General features: G+C 48.0%; 1 protein-coding gene across 3 annotated transcripts in view; it reads left to right on the forward strand.

Moving 5' to 3' along the window:
- SLC4A8 (solute carrier family 4 member 8) overlaps positions 1-6,417 on the forward strand; it is a 79,026-nt gene extending 72,609 nt beyond the window's left edge. For 2 of the 3 annotated variants that reach the window (XM_047786656.1, XM_047786657.1), the window contains exon 25: positions 1,342-6,417. In XM_047786656.1, the coding sequence (XP_047642612.1) occupies positions 1,342-1,558 (217 nt within the window). In that variant the 3' untranslated portion in view covers positions 1,559-6,417. Of the gene's footprint in view, positions 1-1,089 lie in introns of all 3 variants that reach the window. The other variant, XM_047786658.1, reaches the window with a different exon arrangement.
- Positions 6,418-25,522: the final 19,105 nt, after the last annotated feature.

Genomic DNA, 25,522 nt, shown 5'->3' on the forward strand with positions numbered 1-25,522 from the left:
GGCCCAAAGTCAGGATGAAATGATTTGGGGATATAAATTTGCTGTATCTGTTTCGTTCCCTTAATCCTCTTTCTAGTTCCCATTTCAAAATCTGGTTACTTGAAACCACACAAACTGGAAAACCTTTTTTCGGCACAACCACAGCAACGCCGGCTCCTTAACCCACTGAGTGAGACCAGGGATCAAACCCGCATCCTCATGGATACTAGTCGGATTTGTTTCTGCTACGTCACAACAGGAACTCCTTGGAAAATCTTTAAAATATCTGAATAGTGTTGACAGTATTGACTTTAAATACCATTGGCTAGTATTGACTTTTAAAGTTGATAGACTTTAACCTATTTAACTTGTTCCATAATGAGAATTATTGCCAAGTGAAGATTTTGAAATATTACATTGTAACTGCTCTCTTATTTTGGAAACTAAATTCTGAATATCATTCGTCATTAGCGTGGATCAGTTTTAACCTGGTTGTTGAAAAAATGGAAAGACTTGAGACATTTTTGTCTACACGCAGGTGGGCTTTGCACCCAAATTACATGATTAATTTGGTCCAGACATTAAGTCATCAGATAACTGAAGGCAAAATCTTAGGTCTTATTAGAGGCAACTTTTCTAGTTAAAAATAACAAAGCACTAGGCTAAGTTAGGAAGCTTGGCCCAGCCATTAATTCCGTGTACAACCTGGCAGGCCACTGTTTCTGGCGCTTGGTCTATTTAGCCATGAAATGGGGTAATAATAACGAACTGCCTCACTCAGAAGGCTGCTCTGAGGAGAAACCGGCGTGCTTTGCAAAGTCACAGCCACCAGTGGGTGGTAGTGGTGGGTTATTTCTTCATCGAATGGGTTAAAATAAATCTGTGCTGAATGCGTGTGAAATATAGAATCTTGTTTCCTTCAGAGGAAAATCCAGGCAGCTGTTGAAATGTATAACGCACGTGGTTATTTTTAGTTGAGAACTCGTCTACTTGTAAATGAACTTAAAATATAGCCAGATCCAAACTGTGGTGACATCTTCAAAGTATTGTGTTAAAAGCAGGAATGAATCATGTGTTCCCTTTTTGTCTAATTGTAACACTTTTATTCAGTCTCTTCAACTAAAAGTCTTTGCTGGGCTGGAGGCTGTGGGCCGTGAGGTGCCTCAGGGAAGTTCTGGTTACAGAGAAGATGGCGCGTCTCCTTGAGAAGCGAGCCCAAGCCTGGCCCTGTCCTTGGTCCTGTCCAAGCCATGCCGAGCCTTCAGTTATTCGTGATGGGCATTGGAGGGCATCGCCAGGTGTAAGCGTGGAAGCGGAAGTCTACCTCCTGTTGGCACTTCTCTTCCTTCTCTTTCTCTTCAGAACCGCCGCCATTGAAGACCCAGCTTCCCATTTTCCAGACATTTCCTCTGAAACCCTCTGCTGGCCTGCTGAGCCATACGGATCCATTCTGCCTCTGAGGATTGCCTCAGGGAGGTCCCTCTTCCCCCAGGATGAGGTCGGGGAGTGGAAGGCGAGCAGAGAAGAAAGGGAAGCCTCTCCAGTTCCGGGGCGGTTGCAGGCTCCTGGGCAGCCCTGAGCCTTGGTTTGGTTGCCTACTCTGGGGGATGCTGGTCAGACCCAGAGGCTGTCAGGAGGGTCTGCTCCTAGGCGGGGCAGTGCCCACCGCTGCAGCCAGAAGATGCCTCTGACCCGGGCGCATCTTCATTGCTCCCTAGCAGCAGCCTGCAGAACTCAGCGAGAACCTTGGATGATGAAGGGGCCAAGGGGGACACTGGAGTTGCTTAGCTTAGACAGGAAAAGGCTCAGGGGGACATCAGTCATGATGAGTGAGGATGAGCAGCTGCTCTCGGTGTTGTTGATAGAAAAAGAGAATGAACCTAAATTGCTACAGAAGGAAGTAGTTTAGATACCAGGAAGGACTTCCTAGCCTGAAGAATGGTCATGGTGTCTGCTTTCTAGGTACCTGGGAAAGGTTTGATTGTAGTTGTTTGTGAGTAGAAAGGGAGATGAGGTGTTTTTATTGGCCGTGTTGTGGAAACACCCGTGTCTTGCTGCTGTCCCTTAAAGACACAGTCTGATTCCCCTCCTGGAGAGATCCAGGGGCTTACGTAATGTCTCCTTAGCTGCCTTAGTAGCAAACCATCCTCAACTCAATGGACCAAACCACCTTCAGCCGTGTGGTTGCTTCATCATCGTGAGGGTTTTTTGTGGACAACTGTTCTGACTTTCAGATGTAAAAAGCCACATTGGGAAATGGACTGTAAGTGGTGAAATTAATTTTGGTATTTAGCTTAAAACTATAGTTTTCGTCTTCTCTGTTGCAGTGAATACTGAGGGTTTGGGCTCCAATGTGTATAGACTTTCCCTTCCTTTGTGCACAGAACGTGACTAGCAAGCATGTCGGTACCCAGGGAATCAGATCAGCTCAGTTTCCATCCTAGAAAATAGTTCTCCAGTGGGACCCTCGGTGTGTGCTCCTTTCATAGGTGAAGAGTTGGCTACATAACTTCTTGGAGTTTGGTATTCTTTAGACGACAAAAATAGATCAGTCTATTCTAGTCTTATTCTTAAGGACCTTTGATATTGAAGGAATCCTGCATTTCTTTCATATTTCCCTATCTCCTGGAGCCACAGTTATTTTAATACACAGATGATTTTCAAAATATTTAACAACTGGTACGGGATGGACACCAACCATTCAGAACGGATGCCTGCTGTAAACTACCAGTAGGTATGGCTGTACCAGTGCCACTGGCTGAACGTCACGCTGCTTTCAAATATTAAAATGATATCCCTTTGAATTGTGGGTATTGTTCCTGGTTTGTCTGATTTCTACCCACCAGGCTGTTTTAGGGACAACCTCGGCTTCCTTTTCTATGGTGCAGACAGGAACAGTTATGCTTCTTTGAACTCTATGGGCATTAAAATCTTCGAGAGCCAAAGCTTCACATTTTATCACTTTAGCATTAATGTAATAATCATCATACCCACCTACCTGCCCATTTAGAAAAACATCGAAAGGCAACCCGTCAATGGGAAAAGCTTTCTTGCTAATCTTCCCTGTCCCTCTCTGGCTGCTTCCTTGAGCCTGCCTCCTTTTTCATCTTCTCTGTTCCCTTAGAACAAACCCTTACCTTCCTCCACCTTCCTCCCCCATCTCTTCTTGCTGCCTCCGCTCCCGTGTCGCAGCCTCAGTGTGGCTGAAAGGCACAGAACGGGAAAGAATACATCATGTGACAGAACTAGGTGACAGTTCAGCGCACCTCACACACTGAGGTCTTGTGGTGCCCTGTGCCACCAGGTTTCTGGAGAGTGGGGGGCCTGTCTTTGTTAACTCGGCATAGTGCATGCGCCCCGAGCCAGACCCTCCCAGGTTACTGCACCTTCAGAAAGTTGGCTTGGAAAGGCTGGGCCAGTCTTTAGGCTCTTAGATTTCCCTCCAGCAGTAGGTGGCCTCATCTGTACCGCACGTTGGTGGTAGGAGCATTCCCTACTCTTCCTCACTCGTCTTTCCCGTGTCCCACCCAGCACTCCACCTCAGTCCTGGCTGCTTCCTTGTTCAGGTCTGCAGCCATGACCATGGGTGGCAGAGTTAAGCTGGGTGGTCTGTAGGGTAGGAAACTGGGAGTGATGGTGAAGAGACAGCCACATGTGTGTGTGTGCGTGTGTCTGCATGTGTGTTTGTCAACAGATGAATGTGGACCCATGAGATTTCAGCGCTGTTATTAAACAGCCTCATGCACCTAGACTGTGGGGATATTAAAAGGTTTAATAAGGTTATTCTCCCACTTAAGGCGTCCCTTCTCTACTCTGACGGAACAGCTTGAGGGCAAATACAGGCACATTAGTCTTGAAAAAGGTGTTTCCACTCAACATTACAGAGAAACTGATTGAGGAGTAGAAAGCAAGGCAGGTAGTTAGGGAATTTCTACACCAAGGCTTGTTTGGGCCAGAGAAGTGGGCCACCTCTTTTAGGACAAGGGGAGATTTCAAGAATAGTTTGAGTGTTGGCAGGCCAATGCCCTGATAGGTTGGTAGTGTAGAAGAAGGGAGGTGGGGAGGCCAGGGATTTAAGAAAGTGATGGTGAGTGGAATCTCAGTTCTAAGGGGAAGAACTGGCATCACTAAGTGGGTGGGTTCCTTCCCAGCCCTTGACTTAGAGAAGAGTTGGCCTAGGGAGAAGGTGAAGGCCAGCAGAAATATGCTGTGAAACTGCCAAAAATGTTTGGTTGCACAAAATGCAGGCTAGCTCCTTTTAGGTATATATGACTTCAGACTTCTGCTATTGGAGTAATTGGGAGAGCTGGTCCTTGCTGCACACAGCTCCTATTCCTATATCCTTGTTCATACGCATTTGCCTTTGGGGTAGAGAGGTAGGGAACCATATATTTTCAAAAAATGTTATAAATAGTCTCTATTTGTCTGGAATATGACTGGCTTTTCAATTAGTCATAGGTGTTTGATAAAAAATCTGGTATACGCCAAGTCTTAGATGTGGTTGACATCTCAGGCTATGACAAACGCGACCTTCAAGAGGTCTCTGGTTTGGGGAATCTGGTTTCTGGTCATCCAAAAAAAAGAATTCCCAGTTCTACTTTATTTTCCACCTATGCAGTGCTCTGGACTTCCGTCTTCATGGAGGAATTGGCCATTCTCCCTGAAATTCCTCTGTCAATGTCAGTGTCCATGTTTGGAGTCGCCAGGCTTTCCTGAAGCTTAGGAGAAAGCTTGAGCTCAGGGCCCGTGGCTTTCATTTTAACCAGCATCACACATACTATGCGGTCTGTTCTCTCTGCTACTTTATCAGCTGCTCTAAATGTCTTCTTTCCATGGAGAGTTAGCACCTCCTCCGAGGATTTTTAAGCAATCTCTGCTAGTCTGTTACCGCATTTCCCCAGACTTCTCAGGTTTCCCAGCCGCATCCTGGCAGGACACTGAGCATGCACTGGATGTTTTCAGCCGTCTTGTCTTCCTCTGGTTGTAGCTCTCAGGCCTCCTGCAAGGTCAAAATCCCTCCTCCTGGCCCTGGGCTGGCCAAATGTGACATCATCCTCAGTTTTGTCCCCTTTTACTGACCCAGCTTTTTCAAGCTCCCTTTCCCCTCCTTTCTGCTTTTTCCTCCATCTTTCAAGTTCTCTTTGGAAAGAAAAGGAGTGCTTGGTCACAGGTCCTTCACTGCCAGTTGGAGGTGGTGGGAGAGGTGAGGAGCCTGGCGGGTTCTGGGGCTTCTCAAAAAGGGAACTTGGTGGTTATTTGCCTTATTTAGAATGAGGGACAAAGGATTCGCAAGCCCTCAGGCTCATCCGTATTTCAGCGTATGAGAAAGACATTCCAAACCCAAATCGAAGGGATTTTTTTCTACCAAATCTACTGTTTATGATTCTTGGTGCCCTTGGTGTCTTATATTAATTACAGAGAATGCCTAGTTGACCCAGTTCGCATTTCTTTACCAGAAAGGAGGCTAATCTTCATCACCAAAAGAAGTGTGAAGTCACTGTATTGCTTGAAGCTGAAAAGAGGAAAAGGAGGGTCATGTGAATCTTTTTAATGGGAAAATTCAGAAAGTGGAATGATTCCTCCCGAGGCCTAACTCGTAGGAGATTCTGTGCGCAAAGGGATATGAAATGGTTTTTCTGATCCTTCTAAAAAGAAAAAGGATAGCGTTTTCTTAAACCCAGCCCACTTTCAGCATTGGAGAAAACAGAATTCTTCTGTCTTGTCCAATGGCATTAGTATTTCTGAGAGAGAGAGAGAGAGAAAGCGACCACCCACAGCCTGCCCGAGCCCAGCAGCAATCAGCAGAGCTTGGGCTGTTCTCAGCAGCTTCGCAGTTGACTCCAGCATGCAGGGTTTTCACACAAGCAATAACGTTGGAAACAGAAGTACCAAACTGAATGTGCAACTACTCCTTTTGCAAAAGAGGCCAAAATCCTCCTCCCCGCACCTCCCTCCTGTATTCACTCCTCCAAGATGATAATAAGCCTCCCTCTCGTCTGTCTGTGTCTGTCTGTCTGTCTGATTGGTTAGATACAGCCGCCCTCCCAAGCAAATGGTGTTGAGTGGAGAGCAGAGCAACCTTCCCACGGAAGGGACCACTTGAGGTGCTGGTACATTTCCCTCGTTTTCTATGTTCTTTCTAGTAGGTCTCCTGTAGAGATAGAGATATTTTTGTTTTAGAGATTCCAAAGTATATATTTTTAGTGTAAGAAATGTACCCTCTCCACACTCCATGGTGTAAATAGAACAAGAGCCAATGCGTCGTTGTGCTAATCCCGTAGCGAGCTGCGGTAGGAACAGGCCCCCCCCACCCCCGCCCCACCCCCGACCACCAAGTCTCATGGTCTGTGTGAACCAGGGGAGGTGATGGTGACACCTCTGCCTGCCCAGACCTTCCTGTGCTCAATGAGTGACAAATAAAATCTGTGTAACTGTTCAGACCGGTGCTGTTCTTTGAGCCTGAACCGCGGGGCTGAGCCAAGGTGACTCCCTTCCCAACATGGAGAGGAGAGTTAGGAAGATGGGGAAAGTTGTGGGGTCTGCCCGGCGAGCCTGAGGAGGAGCCTGTTCACCCCCTGGGTGCGGACCCCGAGTGGTCCCCTGGCAAAGCACGGAAGGAGGCTGGAGGGCCCTTTCTTTGGGGACCGCTTAGATTTATGTTTGGGTCAGGGGACAGGACAGCATGTCCAGGACTCCCAAAAAAGGCCCATTTCTGAGCTACAACCAGGTTGATGAAACCAATGGCTAATATTTAAGGACTCTCCACTGCCTAGAAACCCAGCTTTTAAAAATCTGCTGTCACTCCAGATATTTTTGGCTTGAGGGGGCGCTGGAGGGTTTCCATTTCTTGTCCTCTCGAATCCAGTTGTTGAGGAAAAGAGGAAGAGGGGAGCAATGAGTAAGAATAGAGAGGCGAGTGAGGCGGTGAAAGGCAAGGGTTGGGGGAGAGCCAGCTTTGTGGAGTGACTGGAATGGCATCGCTGTGAATACTCCATCAAGGAGAGACAGGGCGGGTGGGCTGTGGACATGGAACAAGCCGGCTCTGAGGACTTTTGCTGTCTTTGGCTATATACACATTATGTCACTTTATGTCACAGAGGGACGTGCTTATATTGCCCTGAGTAGCGGGTAGGGTATGGGAAGTTCCCCTGCTGGGAATGGAGCCAGTCTTCATCCATGAAGTAATACATGAAAAGTGCTTAGGACAGCACCAGGAACATAGTCAGCATAGAGAAGTCCCAAGAAGTCTGGAGCTGGGTGGCTCTGGGGTTGGTTAATGGCAGTAGCCACATCAGGGCTCTGATTCTCTGCAGTTTTGGTTTTCCCGTCAGAGTCACAAGATGGCTGCAGAAGCTCCAAGCATCACATCAGTCAGCATAACTCCCAAATGCAGGAGAAGGGGAAGGGGCATTTCTCTAGCTTCTCCCTCTCTCTTCTAAAGGGGATAAGGTCCTTCTTCCTTCCTGCAACATGCTGTTGGTCAGAACTGGGTCACACACCCCTCTGAGATGAGAGAAATGGATGGCATGACCTCATTTGGCCTGGACCGGTTGGGCTTCATCTTTGGGGTTGGGCCCATCTTGCTTGACCATGTTGCTGCTCTAGTGCTTGTACAAAATGAGAGTTCTGTTAGCAAGGGATAAGGCAGGAGCTATAAGCGATTAAATATCCAAAAGTGTCTGCCAAAGGCCCCAGGAGAACCTGAGCCCTGGGGCCTCCTGCAGGGCAGGAGCCAGGCTGCAGCAGCAACTGGAGTCTGGGAGCGTCCCCATGGGGCCACAGTCCTGCATTTGTCTCCACCAAGAGCCACCTGAGGAGATTTTTAACCTCCTAATGCCCGGCTCCTACCCCACACCAATCACATTGAATCCCTGGGGTTAAGCGCAGGCACTAGTATTTGTTCACTTCTCTCCGGGTGGTGGTTTTTTGTTTTTTTTTTTCCTTTTTGGCCACACTCACAGCATGCAGAAGTTCCCGGGCCAGTGATCGAACCTACACCACACCAGTGACAATGCTGGATCCTTAGCCTGCTACACTCCCAGGGAACTCCTCTCCAGGTGGATTCTTAAGTGCAGGCAGGGTTGAACGTCACCCGCTATCATGCTTCATCTTCATCTTGGCCTGACTCGCTCGTCTGTGTCTGCCTCACTTCCATCCGGCTTGTTCTCCCTCTCCATATGCGTATGTTCTTCTATATTCTGGTGCGTCTGCGACGTCAGTGTCTCTCTGCCTGACCTGTCACAGCCTTAACCACCCCCGGACCCTTTCAGCTGCAGTCCCCATGGCTCACAGCTTTCACTGTCTCTGTATTTCCAAAATCAGGTTCCCAAGATTGAGAATGTGGTCCCTGCTCATCATTTCTTAGCCACATGGTAGGTCTCTGATCAGCCTATGAATCGGGGGCCTTTGAGTCTGGGGCCACCCCGGGGGCCAGCTGGGGGAGGGCTGATCAAGTGGTTAAAAAAAAATATGGCAGATGAGTGATGTTCCTTCAGCAGAGGCCAAGACTTGTCTGTTCCCTTAGAAGGAGACAAGGGCCGGGAAGACAGAGTCGTGGATGCAGCCGGTTATCTCAGTGATGTCCAAGGTGATCCCTGGGTTACAGACCTGGTCACAAGTGCGCCCCTTTTACCTTTTGGTTGTGTTCAATTACTGGGACTCACAGGTACACACATGCAGGAAAAGTGTGGAAGTGTTGCCTTCTCCATCGGGTGCTGCGCCGAAGGCCCCCAGCATGGCACCCCCACCCCACCCCACCCCAGTCTCCCCTGTCTGCTGGAGGGAAGCGCAGGGCCTCCCTGTCAGGAGGCTAAGGGGTGTGATGGAGGCTCTTAGCCAGCGGCAGCGTAGACAAAAGGCAAGCCAGGAGCAAGCCTGCCTGGCCTCAAGTCCCAGCCCAGCCATGTAGCCTTGGCAACTTGCTTCATCTGCGCCTCAGTTTCTTCCCCAAATGGGGGAGAGAGTAGCATCTACCTTATAGGTATTTGGGAGAGACTAGATTCCTTAAGCATGTAACGGCTGTGCCCCCTCCAGGAGCAGGCCGGCCTCTGTCCTGCCCTTCCCGTCCACAGACTTGCATCTGGGTGGTGAAGTGGACCTCCAGAGTCAAGGGGTAAGGGGTCACAGTCCCTGTAACCTTTGTCTGTGTGGCTTATCTCTATTAACTCAGGAAGGAAGAAGCCTAGCTGGGGCTTCTTGTCCTTAGCCATGCGCTCCAGCTCAGCTTCCATTGGAGTTGGGGGTGGGGTGCTAGCCCAGGGCGAGGCACCAGTCCCTCATTCAGCCATCAACCTTTGGAGGTACACTCCCTGGGTGCAGAGGGGAGAGGCAGGGTGGCTAGGGGGTTCTCAGGCTCCTAAAGGGTAATGGCCCCTTCTCTGTTATTAACTATAGTCCCCAAAGCCCCTCCCTACTCTCAAAAATTGCAAAATGTATTATCACCTGATTCCCCTAGTAGACATAGTGGGTAAAGAGAAGATGCCCAGACCTTGACTACTCAAGCAAAATAGTGGTCAATTTTCTAACTTTGGGCTCTGTGGGTCTAGCTCGAATTTTGAGTCATAAGGGCTTCCACGTCCTCTTTTTTTTTTTCTTTCTTTCTTTCTTTTTAGGGCTTCACCTTCTGCTTATGGAAGTTCCCAGGCTAGGGGACCAATCGGAGCTGCAGCTGCCAGCCTACACCACAGCCACAGCATTACCAGATCCGAGCCACATCTACAAACTATGCCCCAGCTTTTGGCAACGTCAGATCCTTAACTCACTGATCCAGGCCAGTGATCGAACCTGCATCCTCATGGATGCTAGTTGGGTTCTTAACCTGCTGAGCCACAACAGGAACTCCCCATAGCCTCTTTTAACAGTTTTATCATCACTGTCATCACCATCAAAGGCCTTCCTTGGACATCTTGCCATCTGCCACGTGGGACTGAAGCACTCCCTGAAGAGTCATTGGCAGTAATGGCCACTGTCTGTTATGTGTGTGACGTGCCTGGCTAAGCTCACCATACATACACGGTCTGATCCCCACAGTACATGGGGGGGAGCTACCTCAGATGAGGAAGACTGAAGCGCACAAAGATTATATTATGTAAGTCGCACAGCTGCTGTAGCAGGGACTTGAGCGAGCCCACGTGTGTGTGTGTGTGTGGGGGGGGGGATCTGTGCCCTCAGCTGCAGCTCTTCCAACTTTGTAAGTTTCCCGACAATGAGGTCGGCATCTGAAATGCACACCCTGACGTACACAGAAAAGGAATAGGACGGATTGAAAAAAATCAATATAGAAACATGCAGTCAGAAAACATACCCATTACATGGCTTGTAAACAGCAGGCCAAGTTGAGAAAACAAAGATTCCGTGTTCCAGAAAGAGTGCCCATGATATGGCAGGTATGCGACAGTTTTAACTGGATGGTCAAGGGAGGTGGTCCCTTCCGAGCGATCCTGGAAACTTTCTCTCAGGAAGAACTTTAAGATGCATTGTGAAGAAGGGAAGAACTCGAACACCGATCAAATATTTGGGGAACCTGGGCGGCCAAATTGTTTCATCATAACCCTCTTCATCCCTCCCCCTGCCTTTGGCTCGGGGAACTGCCATTCCATCAGACCTGACAGTGGTCAGACCCCACAGAGACTACCGCGTCCTCTTCAGGGGCTGCTGGAAAAACGGAGAAGGAAGAACATTTGAAGAAAATGGTGGAGAGACTCCGGGAGTCCTGGCAGCTGGGTTGATTCTCATCTTTGTCCTCAAAACTCATGTGTTGAGTGCTTATCTGTGAAAGGGGTTGGGGGGATAAAAGTTCTCAGAAGAGCTACAATGGGGAGTTCCCAACTAGGAACCATGAGGTTGGGGGTTCGATCCCTGCCCTCGCTCAGTGGGTTAAGGATCTGGCACGGCAGTGAGCTGTGGTGTAGATCGCAGATGAGGCTTGGATCCTGCGTGGCTGTGGCTGTGGTGTAGGCCGGCAGCCGTAGCTCCGATTTGCCCCCTAACCTGGGAACCTCCATATGCCACAGGTAAGGCCCTAAAAAGCCAAAAAAAAAAAAAAAAAAGAGAGAGAGAGAGCTACAATGGGACTCATATCAAAAATAAGACAGCACAGGGAGTTCCCTGGTGGCTCAGCAGGTTAAGGATCCGGTGTTGTCACTGTGGCTCCAGTCACTGCTGCAGGGCTGATTCATTCCCTGACCTGGGAATTTTCACATGCTGTGGGCATGGCCAAAAAATAAGACAGCTCATGCAAAGCATAGTAGTGAGGATTGTAGGTTCTGTGGGATGTGGGAGGGCATCCTTTCAGAGCCTAAGGTGGTCAGGGAGACCTCGAAAAATGATGCAGGATTAGAGGAGAGAGAGAAGAGGTCCAAGAGGCAAGAGTGCTAATGGAAGGTTCCGATGACAATGGATTTGACTGGCTTGCCTGCAGCTAAGGCTTTTGTGTAGGAAAGCAATTGTACATGAAATTGGAGACAGGAAAGAAGACCTTGAACGCCAGGTTAAGGAAGACTCTTTTATAGGTTCCAAGGCCCCCTCACAGGGGAGATGCATGCTGGCTGATGTTTTGGAAAAATTCATTGTGAGGCAGTGAGGAGGAAGACTTGGAAGAGGGGAGAGGCTGGGGGCGGGCCAGGCACGCGGTGGTGAGACTCCGGAGCAGGCGGGGGCAGTGCTGATGGGGAGGAAGGGCGGATGAGGGGGTTGAAGGGAAAAAGTGGCTGGATGTGGGGGACCCTCAGGCAAGAGTGGACATGACTTTCATGTCACACGTCTGAGCGAATAGAGTGAACTCGTTTGACAGAGCTCCAGAGGACATAACCAGGACCAGCTTCTCTTCTAAGAAGGCAGATTTGGGCTCAGGGTTAGGAACTGAGAGCTAAAGCCGATCAAGAACGGAATCTGCTGCCTCAGAGCCAGGGAGTGCCCAGCTCATGGGCGCGGGGTGGACATCTGCCAGGAACCTGCAGCTGTGGGAGGACGGACGTGCGGCCCGTGACTCTGTGACAGGGATTGGGGGGGGGGGGGCGCCACAGACAGACAGCATCACCCAGGAGGAGGAGGAGAGAGGGGAGGTGGTGATGAAGGAGTGGGTGGGGAACAGATGTCTGAGTCGGGTGGAGGGAGCACACGGTGCCGGGAAGAGAGAGTGGGATGCAGTTGTCTGCGTCTGTGGCCGAGCAGAAGGATGAGGGCCTCAGTGCTTTGGATCCCCACTGCTCTGGGTTTTGTGGGTCCTGGATTACATGAGTCTAGAGTAAAAAATTAGGGTTCCGTAAGAACACAAGAGGGTATTTTCCTGGCTGCCTCCTGCCCTGCACCTGTTATTATAGGACTTCCAGGCCCTCTTAAAAGCCCCCAGAGCTGACTCATGTCTGCTTATGAACATGTGCACCTCAGTGATAACTTCACATCCAGGGTCCATGTCCCCTGCTGCCACCGCCACCGCCACCTCCGTCACTCCTGTGAACATGCCATGCCGATCCACTCTGCATGGGGCCATTACCTTCATGTGCTGATGGCATTGGCTCCCCTGAGCACTTAAGGCAGCAGCGCTGAGCTGCTGCTCACCCTGACCCTCAAGGGTGAGGAACCTTTTTTCCCAGCATTGAGGCACCCTCTTCCAATGGGTTCCCAAGGCTAAATTACCTTGGTTCATCCAGCGGCCAAAAGGAGAGAATTCATTATCAGCAGGCAACTGCCTGGAAGGTCCAGGTCTCACAAAGAGGGGAACTAAACAGGTTAACCCCTACTAATTCCCTACCCTGGTCCAATCAGCTATGTCCAAGGTCAAGGTCATGGGGCCGCAGCAGGGGCCGTGAGTAGGGCTTGCTCCTAGAAGGGGGTATGGGTGAGAGAGGCATCATTGCTCACTTAGCATCTCTAATGTAAAAAGCTACCATACTTTGAGGGCTCGCGGTGTGCCAAACACTGGGCCAAGCACTTTAAACGCATAATTCCTTTAACTCTTCTAACAACTCTTCGAAGTAAGCATTTTTATTTCTTTTTTATGGGCATGGAAACTGAGGTTAAGGAAGTTAAGCCTGATGACATGCAGCCAGTAGATGGCAGAGCTAGAATTCATACCCAAATCTTTCGGAGTCCAAAACACATTCATGCTCAAAACCACATCATGACATGATATCACATATGTGGAGTCTAAAATATGGCACAAATGACCTATCTACAAAACAGAAACAGATCATGGACATGGAGGGCAGACTTGTGTTTGCTGGGAGGTGGGAAGAGATAGGGAAGTTTGGGGTTGGTAGAAGAAGACTTTTCATTTAGAAGGGATGGGTGATGGGGCCCTGCTATACAGCAAAGGGAACTGTATCTAGTCTCTTGGGTTAGAACCTGATGGAAAAAAAAATGGGTCACTTTGCTGTACAGTGGAAATTGAAGAAACATTGTAAATCAACTCTAATAATGATTTAAAAAAAAAATCTCGACCCAGCAATCCCACCCTTAGGCATATACCTGGACAAAATTTTCGTTGAAAAAGATACATGCACCTGTGTGTTCGTTGCAGCACTGTTCAAAATAGCCAAGACATGGAAACAACCTAAATGTCCATTGACAGATGAGTGGATTAGGAAGATGTGGTATATATATATATACATACAATGGAATACTACTCAGCCATAATAAAGAACAAAATAATGCCATTTGCTGCAACATGGATGGAACTAGAGAGTCTCATACTAAGTGAAGTAAGTTAGAAAGAGAAAGACAAATACCATATCACTTATATCTGGAATCTAATATATGGCACAAATGAATCTTTCCACAGAAAAGAAACCCATGGACTTGGAGAACAGACTTGTGGTTGCCAAGGGGGAGGGGGAAGGAGTGGGGTGGACTGGGAGTTTGGGATTCATAGATGCAAACTATTGCATTTGGAGTGGATAAGCAATGAGATCCTGCTGTATAGCACAGGGGACTATAGTCACTTGTGATGGCACATGATGGAGGATAATATGAGAAAAAGAATATATATATATATATATATATATATATATATATATATATATATATATGACTGGGTCACTTCGCTGTACAATAGAAATTGACAGAACACTGTAAATCAACTATAATGGAAAAAATTAAAATTTTATATATATATACACACATATATATATGTATATATATATAAATAAAGAAAACACATCATTGTTTATGGTTCTGACCACGCTATTTCAGCTCATTCAGTTTCTGGTCCCAAATGATCACATTGAGGGCTGAGGAATTTGGTTTGGCCGTGCCTACACTGACTAGCTTATTAATTAAAGAAATAAGGGAGTTCTAGTTGCTCACATCTGTGGCATAGTTTGCAGCTGTGGCTCAGATTTGATCCCTTGCCTGGGGACTTACATATGCTATAGGTTTGGCTATAAAAAGAAAAAAAAATAAGGATGATGGGGTTCTCATTGTGGCTCAGTGGGTTAAGAACCCGACAAGGATCTATGAGGTTTTGGGTTCGATCCCTGGCCCCACTCAGTGGTTTAAGGATCCAGCATTGCCATGAGCTGTGATGTAGGTCGCAGACTTGGCTCCAATCTGGCGTTGCTGTGGCTGTGGTGTAGGCCAGCAGGTGCAGCTCTGATTTGACTCCTAGCCTGGAAACTTCCATATGCTGTAAGGGTGGCCTTAAGGGAAAAAAAAAGAAAAAAAAAGAAAAAAAGAAAGGGTGGTGCACTCATTCTAAGCCAGGCACTGCCCCTCACACTTGGAACACAACGGCGAACAAACCCATGGTCTTCCAGTCCAGGAGGGGGTGACATAAACGGGCACAGTACACTGAGGGGGAGGCTGATCTCACCAGCAAGATGGGCAGTTTGGGAAACTTTTGTAAAGGACTCCCAGCCTCACGGTTGTCACACGCCCCTGGGGAAAGGGGAAGTCAGGAGATAGGGTTCTGGTCCTGACCCTGCTGTTTGCTAGTTTTGGTTTCCTCCTCTGTGCTTCTGTTTCTTCATCAGTATAAACCGGGTTGTTTTTTGCTTTTGTTTTTTTGTTTTGTTTTGTTTTGCTTTGGGGCTGCTTATGTGGCATATAGAAATTCCCAGCCTAAGGGTCGAATTGGAGCTGCAGCTGCCAGCCTACACCACAGTCACAGCAATGCCAGACCCAAGCCATGTCTGCAACCTACACTACAGCTCATGGCAATGCTGGGTCCTTAACCCGCTGAGTGAGAACAGGGATGGAACCCACATCCTCATGGGTACTAGTCAGGTTCATTACCTCTGAGCCACAACAGGAACTTCCAAAGGGTCAAGTTTAGATAGTTTCTTAACTCTTGGAGTTCCCGTCGTGGCTCAGTGGTTAACGAATCCAACTAGGAACCATGAGGTTGCGGGTTCGGTCCCTGGCCTCACTCAGTGGGTTAAGGATCTGGTGTTGCCGTGAGCTGTGGTGTAGGTCGCAGATGCGGCTTGGATACTGAGTTGCTGTGGCTCTGGCGTAGGCCGGGAGCTACAGCTCCAATTCGACCCCAGCCTGGGAACCTCCCTATGCCACAGGAATGGCCCTAGAAAAGGCAAAAAGACAAAAATAATAATAATAATAATAAAATAAAATAAAAATTAAAAAAAATAATAAAATGCCCCTGTACTCGGCCAGAGAGTTTGTCAGAAAGAAAGGTATCTCCTAGTGCCTTAGAATGGGAAGCAAAAATGACTTTGAACCAGAATCAGTCAAAGCACATAAGGACAGACTTTTGGGATCCCTTGGGTGGGAATAGGAGCCTCTCCTTCCTCTCTCCTTTGCCTAGGCTGGCTGGGTTGGAAGGCACCCAAGTTCCCCAGAAAGCAGCTCTTCTTTTGTTCAGTTTGTCTTCAACTGGAGGTGGGGTGGAGGGTGGGGGTGGAGGGGCTGAGGGGGAGTTGCCAGGCTGGGGTGGGGGGGCAGTTGGTGGGAGGGGCAGGTTGGGGAGTGGAAATCTGACCCTGCCTTCTATTCCCCCAGCAGGGGGCGAGCAAGCCCCTTGCGCTACAGTTGGGTCACGGTTTGGGGCCACTTGTTTCTGGTTGAGTTGAGAGGGTCAAGCCTCCCTGAGCAGGATCACAGGGTCTCCAGCGTGAGCACCGTCCTGCCACAGGTAGGGCGAGCCCAGATGCTTCACCAGCCCCCCCAGGGCTTGACCAGACCCTTGCCCAGAAGCACAACTTTCCCCCAGTCCACGGAAACTGACAGATGCCAAGCTGGGCGAGGGCTTCCTCCGGACATCCCAACATTGAGAAAAGAAAGAGTGGGTTCCCAAATGTCGGGTTGTCCTGCTGTTTGAGCACAGTACAGGGGCACTTCCAAAGAAATAGAAACTTCAAGGAATATTTTGAAATTTAGAAACCTGTGTCCAGATTTTGCGGATTTCTTCATTTTTTAAGGGAACATCCTCCACGTATAAGACCAGTGTGCTAGAGAGCCCCTTTCCCTGTTGAGATTCCCATTATGGAGAGATTTTCTGTTCGGTGCTGAGCATGCTCAGTGAATAGGGAAAACCCTTCTGCTATTTCTCTACCCAAACCCACAGCACTTCTGACACCAGACAAGTGGGTTTTCCAGACCAAGCAATTCTGACGCTAATTGCCTCGCTCTAGCACGGCCCCCGGAGGTTAGGGACTCAGTCCCACAAGGCTGCACCCCCCGTCCCCTGTTCAGATGCCAATTGCAAGTAGTGGGCCCCCAGTTTACCCACAGCCGCTGTCAAACTTGCCTGCGATCTTCCCACAAACTCCCCACCTTTGATAATTTGCTAGAGTGGCTCAGAAAACCCAGAAAAACAGTTTACTGACTATTGCCAATTTATTTCAAAGGACATTTTTTTTTCTTTTCTCTTTAGGACCACACCCTCGGCATATGGAAGTTCCCAGGCTAGGGGTTGAATCAGAGCTGCAGCTGCCAACCTACACCACAGCCTCAGCAACACCAGATCCAAGTCAAGTCTGTGACCTACACCACAGCTCACAGCAATACTGGATCCTTAACTCACGGAGTGGGGCCAGGGATCAAACCCTTGTCCTCATGGATTCTAGTCAGTTTTGTTACCGCTGAACCATGAAGGGAACTCCAAAATTACAAAGGTTTTAAGAGCTCTGTGCCAGGAACTGGGAGCAGAGGCAATACTCTCTTTTTCCATTATCTCATACTCAGGACTTCCCTTTCTGCTTCATCCACACAAGTGAGGAGCAAAGAAAAGGCCTGGCCCCTCCACCATCAGCAAGCCTTCTCTCTGCTGCCAGGCCCCAACTCCACTCCCCATGTATTATTTCTAGTCCTCATCCCAGCTCTGCCATTCGCCAGCTGTGTGACTCTGGGTAAGACCCTTCTCTATTTTGGGTATCCGTTTCCTTCTCTGTAAATGGAGGATGTTGAATTTCAGTGAGCTTAAGGTCACTTCCATCTCTGCCACTTTATGATATATTTGAAGTTACTCTGCCACAAGGCAAAGTACACATTATGTATTTAATGGTTTATTTTATGGCAGGTAAACAGCATATAAATGGTGGCCACAGCAAAAATGGGTCTCTGGGTTTAATCCACTAGCATTTACTGGGTTCAAGCAGAGCTGATGCTGAGCTGACACGTACAGCTTATGATGTAGAGTAACAGAATCGGAGGTGCTGGCATGGGTGTGGGACTTGGGTGTCTCGGGGAGGATGGGCTGAGGGTGGAGACAGGAGGTAGTGACATGGAGAACTGCTTGCCTGGCTCCCTGGTTCTTGGGTCCCAACTGCCACAGGACCCCAGCATTAGGCTGGAGACCTACCCCTTCCTCATTCCCACTAGGTCTGGGGTGAGTATCTAAGGTCTTTCTTTCCAGGTCCAGCCCTTCCAGGGCATCGCCCAGATTGCCACCAGATGCTGCAAACCGCTGCAGCCCAAAGTCCACAGCTGTGTCTGCCCTGTCCCTTGGATCGGAATGCTTGGACTTGGTCTGCTGATCTCATCTGGGGAGGAGGATGGAGACAGGCTGCCTCATCTGCCCTGGGGTTTCCCATAGCCACTCTGTGTATTCACACGAAGGCTGCTCTGAGAGGTGCCCAGCTCTGGGGGGGGGGGGGGGAATGGGAGCCGGAACCCAGCTCTCACTCCACTCACCGGGCTGCGTGCCTGACGTGGCTTTAGCTGGGTGGGGGAAGGAGCACCCTTTCCAAATGTTCTCAAAGATGCCCCAGGGGCTAATGGTGGCTCTGGGTTTCCCAAGCTTCTGCCACTTCATCTGTCACCCCCTGGATCTGTTGCCACATGTCTTTGCGTTCCTCACCTCTTCTCACCTGCCCAAATGAGACTCTGGGACCTCATGATCTGTACTCGGTTGTCTCTTCCTTTCTTGGGCCGCTCTCGCGGCATATGGAGGTTCCCAGGCTAGGGGTCGAATCAGAGCTGTAGCCACCGGCCTACGCCAGAGCCACAGCAACGCGGGATCCGAGCCGCGTCTGCAACCTACACCACAGCTCACGGCAACGCCGGATCGTTAACCCACTGAGCAAGGCCAGGGACCGAACCTGCAACCTCATGGTTCCTAGTCGGATTCGTTAACCACTGCACCACGATGGGAACTCCGAGTGTCTCTTCTTGAGCTCCTGTTTCTGTCCCTGTTATTGCCTTAACTTGCTGCTCAAACTTCAGACTGATTTTGTCCCACTTCATCAATTACCTGAGAATCAATATATCTGGGGAAATCCTGGCTTTGGCGAAAGCCAAGTGCTGGAAGCAGTAGCAGGAAAGTTCGAGAATATAAGGGAGTATGTTGCTATGAGAAAGGGGATTCTTAAGGACATGATGTAAGGGACTGGTGAAGGAGAGGCCACAGAGGACGTGAGCTTGGGATGGGAGGGCTGAGCTGAAGGGGCTCCAGGAGCAGAGCTAGCGGCGTCCGCTGCCCTCCCCAAGCCATGCAGCCTGCATCAGGAGCAAGGCAGGAGCTGCGGACAGGGGCACATTGTAGCTGCCATGTAAGTGTTGGATAAATAAATATGATTGTGGCATTAATATTCTCCAGCTGCCCTATATCTCAGAAGGCAGCCTTGCTACAGGCAAAGCTCCAGAGCCTCAGAGGAGCCACAGAACTTTCCCCAAGACAGCAGCAGGTTCAAAGGGCAGAGCTGACCATATGGGAGGAGCTTTCTCACCTCCAATTTTGTTGTTGTTGTTTGTCATTTTAGGGCTGCACCTGTGGACCTGTGGTATATTGGAGGTTTCCAGGCTAGGGGTTGAATCAGAGCTGCAGCTGCCGGCCTACACCACAGCCACTGGTCTACTACATCGCAGCTACAGCAATGCCAGATCTGAGCCACGTCTGCAACCTACACCACAACTCACGGCAACACCAGATCCCTGACCCACTGAATGAGGCCAGGGATGGAACCCGAGTCCTCACGGATACTAGTTGAGTTTTTAACCCACTGAGCCACAACAGGAGCTCCGTCATGGAGCTTATAAGTTCTAATGGAGGAGTTCCTGTCTTGGCACAGCAGAAACGAATCCAACTAGGAACCATGAGGTTGAAGGTTCAATCCCTGGCCTTGCTCAGTGGGTTAAAGATCTTGCGTTGCCGAGAGCTGTGGTGTAGGTCACAGATGTGGCTCAGATCTGGTGGTGGTGTGGCTCTGGTGTAGGCCGGCAGCAGCAGCTCCAATTTGACCCCTAGTCTGGGAACCTCCATATGCTGTGTGGACCTAAAAAGGACAAAAGTCAAAAAAAAAAAAAATTCTAATGGAGAAGCAATAAACACAATAAATAAGGTAATAAAAGCTATGATAAAAAGTGAAAAATCAGGCAGATACAGGGGATTGAGCACTGGGTGGGGTGGGGCTCGCTGAGATGAGATGCAGCTGGATGGAGAGGAAGGCATTGGCCCCCGGGTTATTGCTAGAAAGTTCTCTGGAGGGCTTGCTCTGACTCCCCACCCCACCCCCACAGGTGCTCAGCTGTGGTTTTCACTCTTTAACCAGCATCATCATCATGTAGGCGGCTTGTGGAAAAAAGCAGACTCCCAGGTTCCTTTGCGCGTGTGGAGGGGAAGGAGGGCTCATATTTTTAGAAGCACTTCCTGCTAGTCTGACGCTGGCGGTCTGTGATCCGCAGCTAGAGCCTCCTTATTCTGCAGCCTGGATGGTGACTAAGACACAGCCCTGCCCTCAAACAACTTACTCTTCAGTGAAACAGAGGGGCATCAGGATAAAACGTACCACCTCCTGAAGCCTTTCTCTGCCATTAATACACACACGGGGTTTCCCGAAGTGATGCTTGCTGGGAGCAGAGAACACAGAAGGGCTACGCTTTGAGGAGGAGCTAAGGGAGGAGGGATTTGGGGACAGAGAAGAGAAAGCCAGCAAGGAAGATCTGGGTTCCGCCGAGCAACAAAGGAGTTGCTGAGATCCTGGGAAAAGCCTCTTACAAGTCGGTGAGAGGGCTCAAATCTTCAGATTTTTCCCAGATGCTCTGCCTGGGGGGACAAAGTCTGCAGTCATGGGGAGTCCGATAAATAGAAGGGGACTTGGAGAGAGGAGCACTCTGGGTGCGGTTCCATCCCCTTCAGATCTTCTCACCAGCTCCACGTCCACCCCCAGCCGCTTGTGTTCACTCCTAGAGGGTCCTGCCAACAACTGTCCGCAGAGGGTCAAACAAGGGTTACAGGAACTGCCTCACCCAGGGGCACCAAGAACTGAAAGTGCCTGTGAGTTTATGGCCCCTGGAGCAGGAGAGCCAGTGACTGACGGGTGCAGGGTGTGAAAGAACCATCCCTTTGTCTCCAGATGGGCTACAAATTATACTCCTGAGCTCCCCGCAGGGTCAGGCTGAGGCTGAAATCAAACACTGGCTTCTCCTAACCTTTTCTGCTTTCTCCATTTCCTTACGGAAGTGGGACTGTTTCCTTGATAAAACACTTGATCTAAGACAGCAGAGAGTTCAAGCAGCAAAGCAACCCCTACTCTGGCTCACAGTTCATCACGGAGAAGGGACAAAATGAGGGGTGATGGGAAAAGTTGAGGCTCTTTCTGTGGCAACCTGGAGAAGCATTTGTCTCCCTTGACCAGCCTGGACCCTCAATCCTGCCTGGCCTGGCTTCTCTAGAAAGGGCATTATTCGTGTCCAAGGAGAGGAGGCACCAGGCTTCAGTCTGCCCTGAATTTTAGGAAACTGACGGAACATGCAAACTTGCTATCAATTCCAGGCAAAGCCAAAGGTGTAAATATGGAGCCCAAACTTGGGACAAATAACTCTAAAACTCACACAGAGAGGACTCACCCTTTTTAGGAAGCCTAGAAAGCTGTCTAGACAGTTCAGGATGTGCTGAGACCAGCATGAGAGACTTGGCTAAAAGATCAGACTTTCCATCCCATCTTTGCTCAGCCTGCCCTCTGCTGGAGTGACTTGTGAACAGCAGCTAGTTCAGACCGACGCAGCCAAAACCAGGAGACCTCCAGAATCCCTCTCATCCTTCAGAGGCCAACTTAAATGTCACCTCCTCCAGGAAGACTCCCCTGATTCTAGCAGTTGGAAGCAAGTTCTTTTAATGTGAGCCTTTACAGCCCCTCATTTACACTTCTGCAATGGTGCTGTCTACCTTATGTCATGGTTGTATGGTGCATATGTTATCTCCCTGACTCATTTGTGAGCTCCCGAGGGAGAAAGATTTCCTTTTTAGTTTTGTGTTTTGAAAATTTTCTCCCAAGGATTTTGCACCTGCCCAGAAATGTGTCCTACAATTAAGCCCTAAATTTACACCATTAAAGGGAATCCTCTGAATTCAGATGCATCTTCAAAAAGGCCCAATTAAAATGCAATATATACACACTACCATATACAAGATAAGTAACCAACAAAGACCTACTGTACAGCACAGGGAACTCTACTCCGTATCTTGTAATAAGCCATATGGGAAAAGAATCTGAAAAAGAATAGATGTATGGGAGTTTCTCTATGGTGCAACAGGATTAGTAGTCTCTGGAGCCCTGGGACACAGGTTCGATCCTTGGCCCGGCACAGTGGGTTAAGGATCTGGCTTTGCCCCAGCTGTGGCTTAGGTCACAACTGTGGCTCAGATCTGAACCCCAGCCCGTGAACACCAAATACCTTGGGACAGCCAAAAAAGAAACAAAAAAAAAATAGATATGTGCATACTGAATCACTTTGTTGTACACCTGAAACTAACACATTGTAGAGAAAAAAATTATACTCCAATATAAAATAAAAAACAAAAATAACCCCCCCAAAAAAATGTAAATATGAAAAGATGTAATCATCTGGCCTGGACTGTAAGTTATTAACTCCTTAAAGGCATTAGCACATCAGCTGTGCCCAGAGCTTGGAGCCATAGTGTTATGGGAAAATGTAAGTGGCGAAGAAAGATGATAAAAGAAGTAAGGAATGAAGGAGAAGTTGAGGACGAGGTACTTATGAGGTTGGCTGGGGAGGTTCAGGAGGGGTTGAGGCGTTGGAGGGGGCAGAGGGGGCAAAGGACACACCCTGAGCCAGAGGTTCCAGAAGGAAAGGTGTGGGACACATATTGAAGGAGTCATTGGATCTTGTAGGATCCAAAAAGAAAGTATTGGCTCCAAAGACAAAAAGAAAACAGGAAAAAAATTAATATATACTTAATTGTCAGTAAATCACAATGTCATATCAACTTGACTAATTGTTAAATTTAGCCTTTATAAATACTCATTCCATTTGCAAAGAATTTGGGGGTTAGGTTTTCTCACTTCCTAAGAATTCCTGAGGAGAGACAGTGACTCCTGACAAATCGTAGCCAACTGCAAATTAAATATTACTCATCGCGAAATAGTTTCTAAAGCAGAATTATAAAACTCCATTCAAATTTTCAGGGCAAAATTATATTTAGTATAGGATGTGAGTGATTTTAACATACTTGATATAATGAAAGTAGGACTCTCTGGGGCTTACGAAGGTTTTAAATGGCCCTGAGTATCAAAGATCAATTTCATCCATTCCCTTTAATTTCGCTCTTGGTGACATCACACCTTCCGCAAACAAGCTGCTTCCTTTTCCGAAATGCAACTTGCATTGACCTTCTTGCGCACATGCAAGGGCTAGTCTTTTAGAATTAATTGACTAAGGGCTTGGAATAGATAACTGGAAATGTTTCCTGTTCCCAAGAGATGCTCCAGAGGGAAACCAGTGTTATTCATTCCATACGTGTATCTTCCAAGCACCTTCTGCCTTTACAAGCGAAAACTGAAGGCATGCTTTCCAACTGTACCCTTGACATAGTGTGTATATGTTATTAACATCATTCACACCGTCGTGATCCCGGTCCTTTCTTCTTAACAATTGAACCCCCCTCCACCCCTCCTTTTTTATGGGCTGCACCCACGGCATATGGGATCTCCCAGGCTAGGGGTCGAATCTGAGCTGCAGCTGCCAGCCTACACCACAGCTACGGCAACACTACATCTGAGCCAAGTCTTTAACCTACCACAGCTCATGGCAACGCCAGATCCTTAACCCACTGAACGAGGCTAAGGATCGAACCCACATCCTCATGGATACTAGTCAGAATTGGTACCACTGTGCCACAACGGGAACTCCTTGAATGCCCTTTTAAAAGAAAACCCTAATTATGAGGAACTTACTAGTAACCCTCCCCCCAAAATGGTGATAAGGGGAAGAAACAGCCCTTTTGGAGGTAGAAGCAGTTTGTATCTAGTCAGAAAACACAAAGCTGCAGAATGCAGTTAAAGAGAACTCCTAAGTCATTTTATGCAGAAACACTTTGGGCATGGGTAGAGAATGCCAAAGTCAGGGGCTATGGATTGAGTGAGCACTGTAGAAGCCTGATGGCCAAGAGTGACATTTTTTATTGCAAGAGAAATGGTGTAGAGGAGGTCAATGCATCAGCTTTCTCCTCCTCCTCGCCTGCCTCCTACTCCTTTCTTCCCTCTCTTATTCTTGCTGGAAATAAGGGTGGCTGAGAAGTCTGGAGGTACAGGCACATGGCAGCAAAGAGAGGCCGGCTCTTCCATAAAAGTTGAGCACATGCTGGTGGCCGGGGTGTGTGTGGGGGCAGGCGGGCAGGCAGGGGGACAGAGGGACTATGGGTTGGAGAGCCTGGTCCCAGCAGGGCTACAGAGAACTCAACATCAATGCAAGAGACCAGAGAAGCTGGGCTGGAGTCCATAGTTGTCTTTTTGGTGTTTTTTTGTTTTTGTTTTTGTTTTTTTTTTTTAACTGGAGTAGATTTGACTTAAAATATCGTATTAATTCCAGATGTACAGCAAAGTGAATCGGTCATACATAAGAATATATCCATTCCTTTTTCCCATATAGGTTATTACAAACTATTAAGTAGATTTCCCTATGCTCTGCAGGAAGATATGTTCTCGTCAATCATCTATTTTACACAGTAGTGCGTATATGTTATTCCCACCCTCCCGGTTCTTCCCTCGCTAGAGCGGTGTCACCTACGGTAACCATCAGATTGGTTCTGAAATCTGTGAGTTTGCTTCTGTTTTATAAATCCGTTCTTTTGTGTCTTTTTAAAATAGATTCCACATATGAGGGATATCACATGATATTTGTCTTTCTCTGTCTGACTTACTTCACTCAGTATGACAACCTCTAGTTCCACCCATGTTGCTGCAAATGACATTATTTCATTCTTTTTTATGGCTGAATGACATTCCACTGTATACATGTACCACATCTTCTTTATCCATTCCTCTGTCAATGGACATTTAGGTTGCGTACATGACTTCGCTATTGTAAATAGTTGCTACAGTGAATATTGGGGTACATGTATCTTTTCAAATTATGGTTTTCTCCAGATAGATGCCCAGGAGTGGGATTGCTGGATCATAGGGTAGTTTCTATTTTGTTTTTTAAGGAATCTCCATCCTGTCCTCCATAGTGGTTACACCAGTTTACATTCCCACCAATGCTGTGGGAGGGCTCCCTTTTCTCCACACCCTCTCCACTGTTCATTGTTTGTAGACTTTTTGATAATGCCCATTCTGACTGGTGTGAGGTGATACCTTATTGCAGTTTTGACTTGCATTTCTCTAATAATTAGTGATGTTGAGCATCTTTTAATGTGCTTTTGGTCACCTGTCTGTCTTCTCTGAAGAAATATCTATTTAGACCTTCTGCCCATTTTTTATTGGGTTTTTTGTTTTTTTAATATAAAGCTCCATGAGATATTTGTATATTTTGAAAATTAGTTCCTGGTCGGTCACTTCGTTTGCAATGATTTTCTCCCGTTCTCTGGGTTGTCTTTTAGGGCTTTTTTAAAATGGCTTCCTTTGCTGTGCAAAAGCTTTGAAGTTTAATTAGGTCATACTGGTTTTTTGTTTTCATTTGTATTATTTAGGAGGTGGATCGAACAAGGTATTGATGTGATTTATGTCAAAGAGTGTTCTGCCTATGTTTTCCTCTAGGAGTTTATTATTATTATTATTATTATTATTATTATTATTATTATTATTAGAGTATAGCTGATTTACAGTGTTGTGTCAATTTCTGCTGTACAGCATAGTGACCCAGCCATACACAATACACATTCTTTTTCTCATACTATCTTCCATCATTTTCT

This window comes from Phacochoerus africanus, chromosome 7 (genome assembly GCF_016906955.1).
Source record: "Phacochoerus africanus isolate WHEZ1 chromosome 7, ROS_Pafr_v1, whole genome shotgun sequence".
In the NCBI taxonomy this organism is placed as follows: Eukaryota; Metazoa; Chordata; class Mammalia; order Artiodactyla; family Suidae; genus Phacochoerus; species Phacochoerus africanus.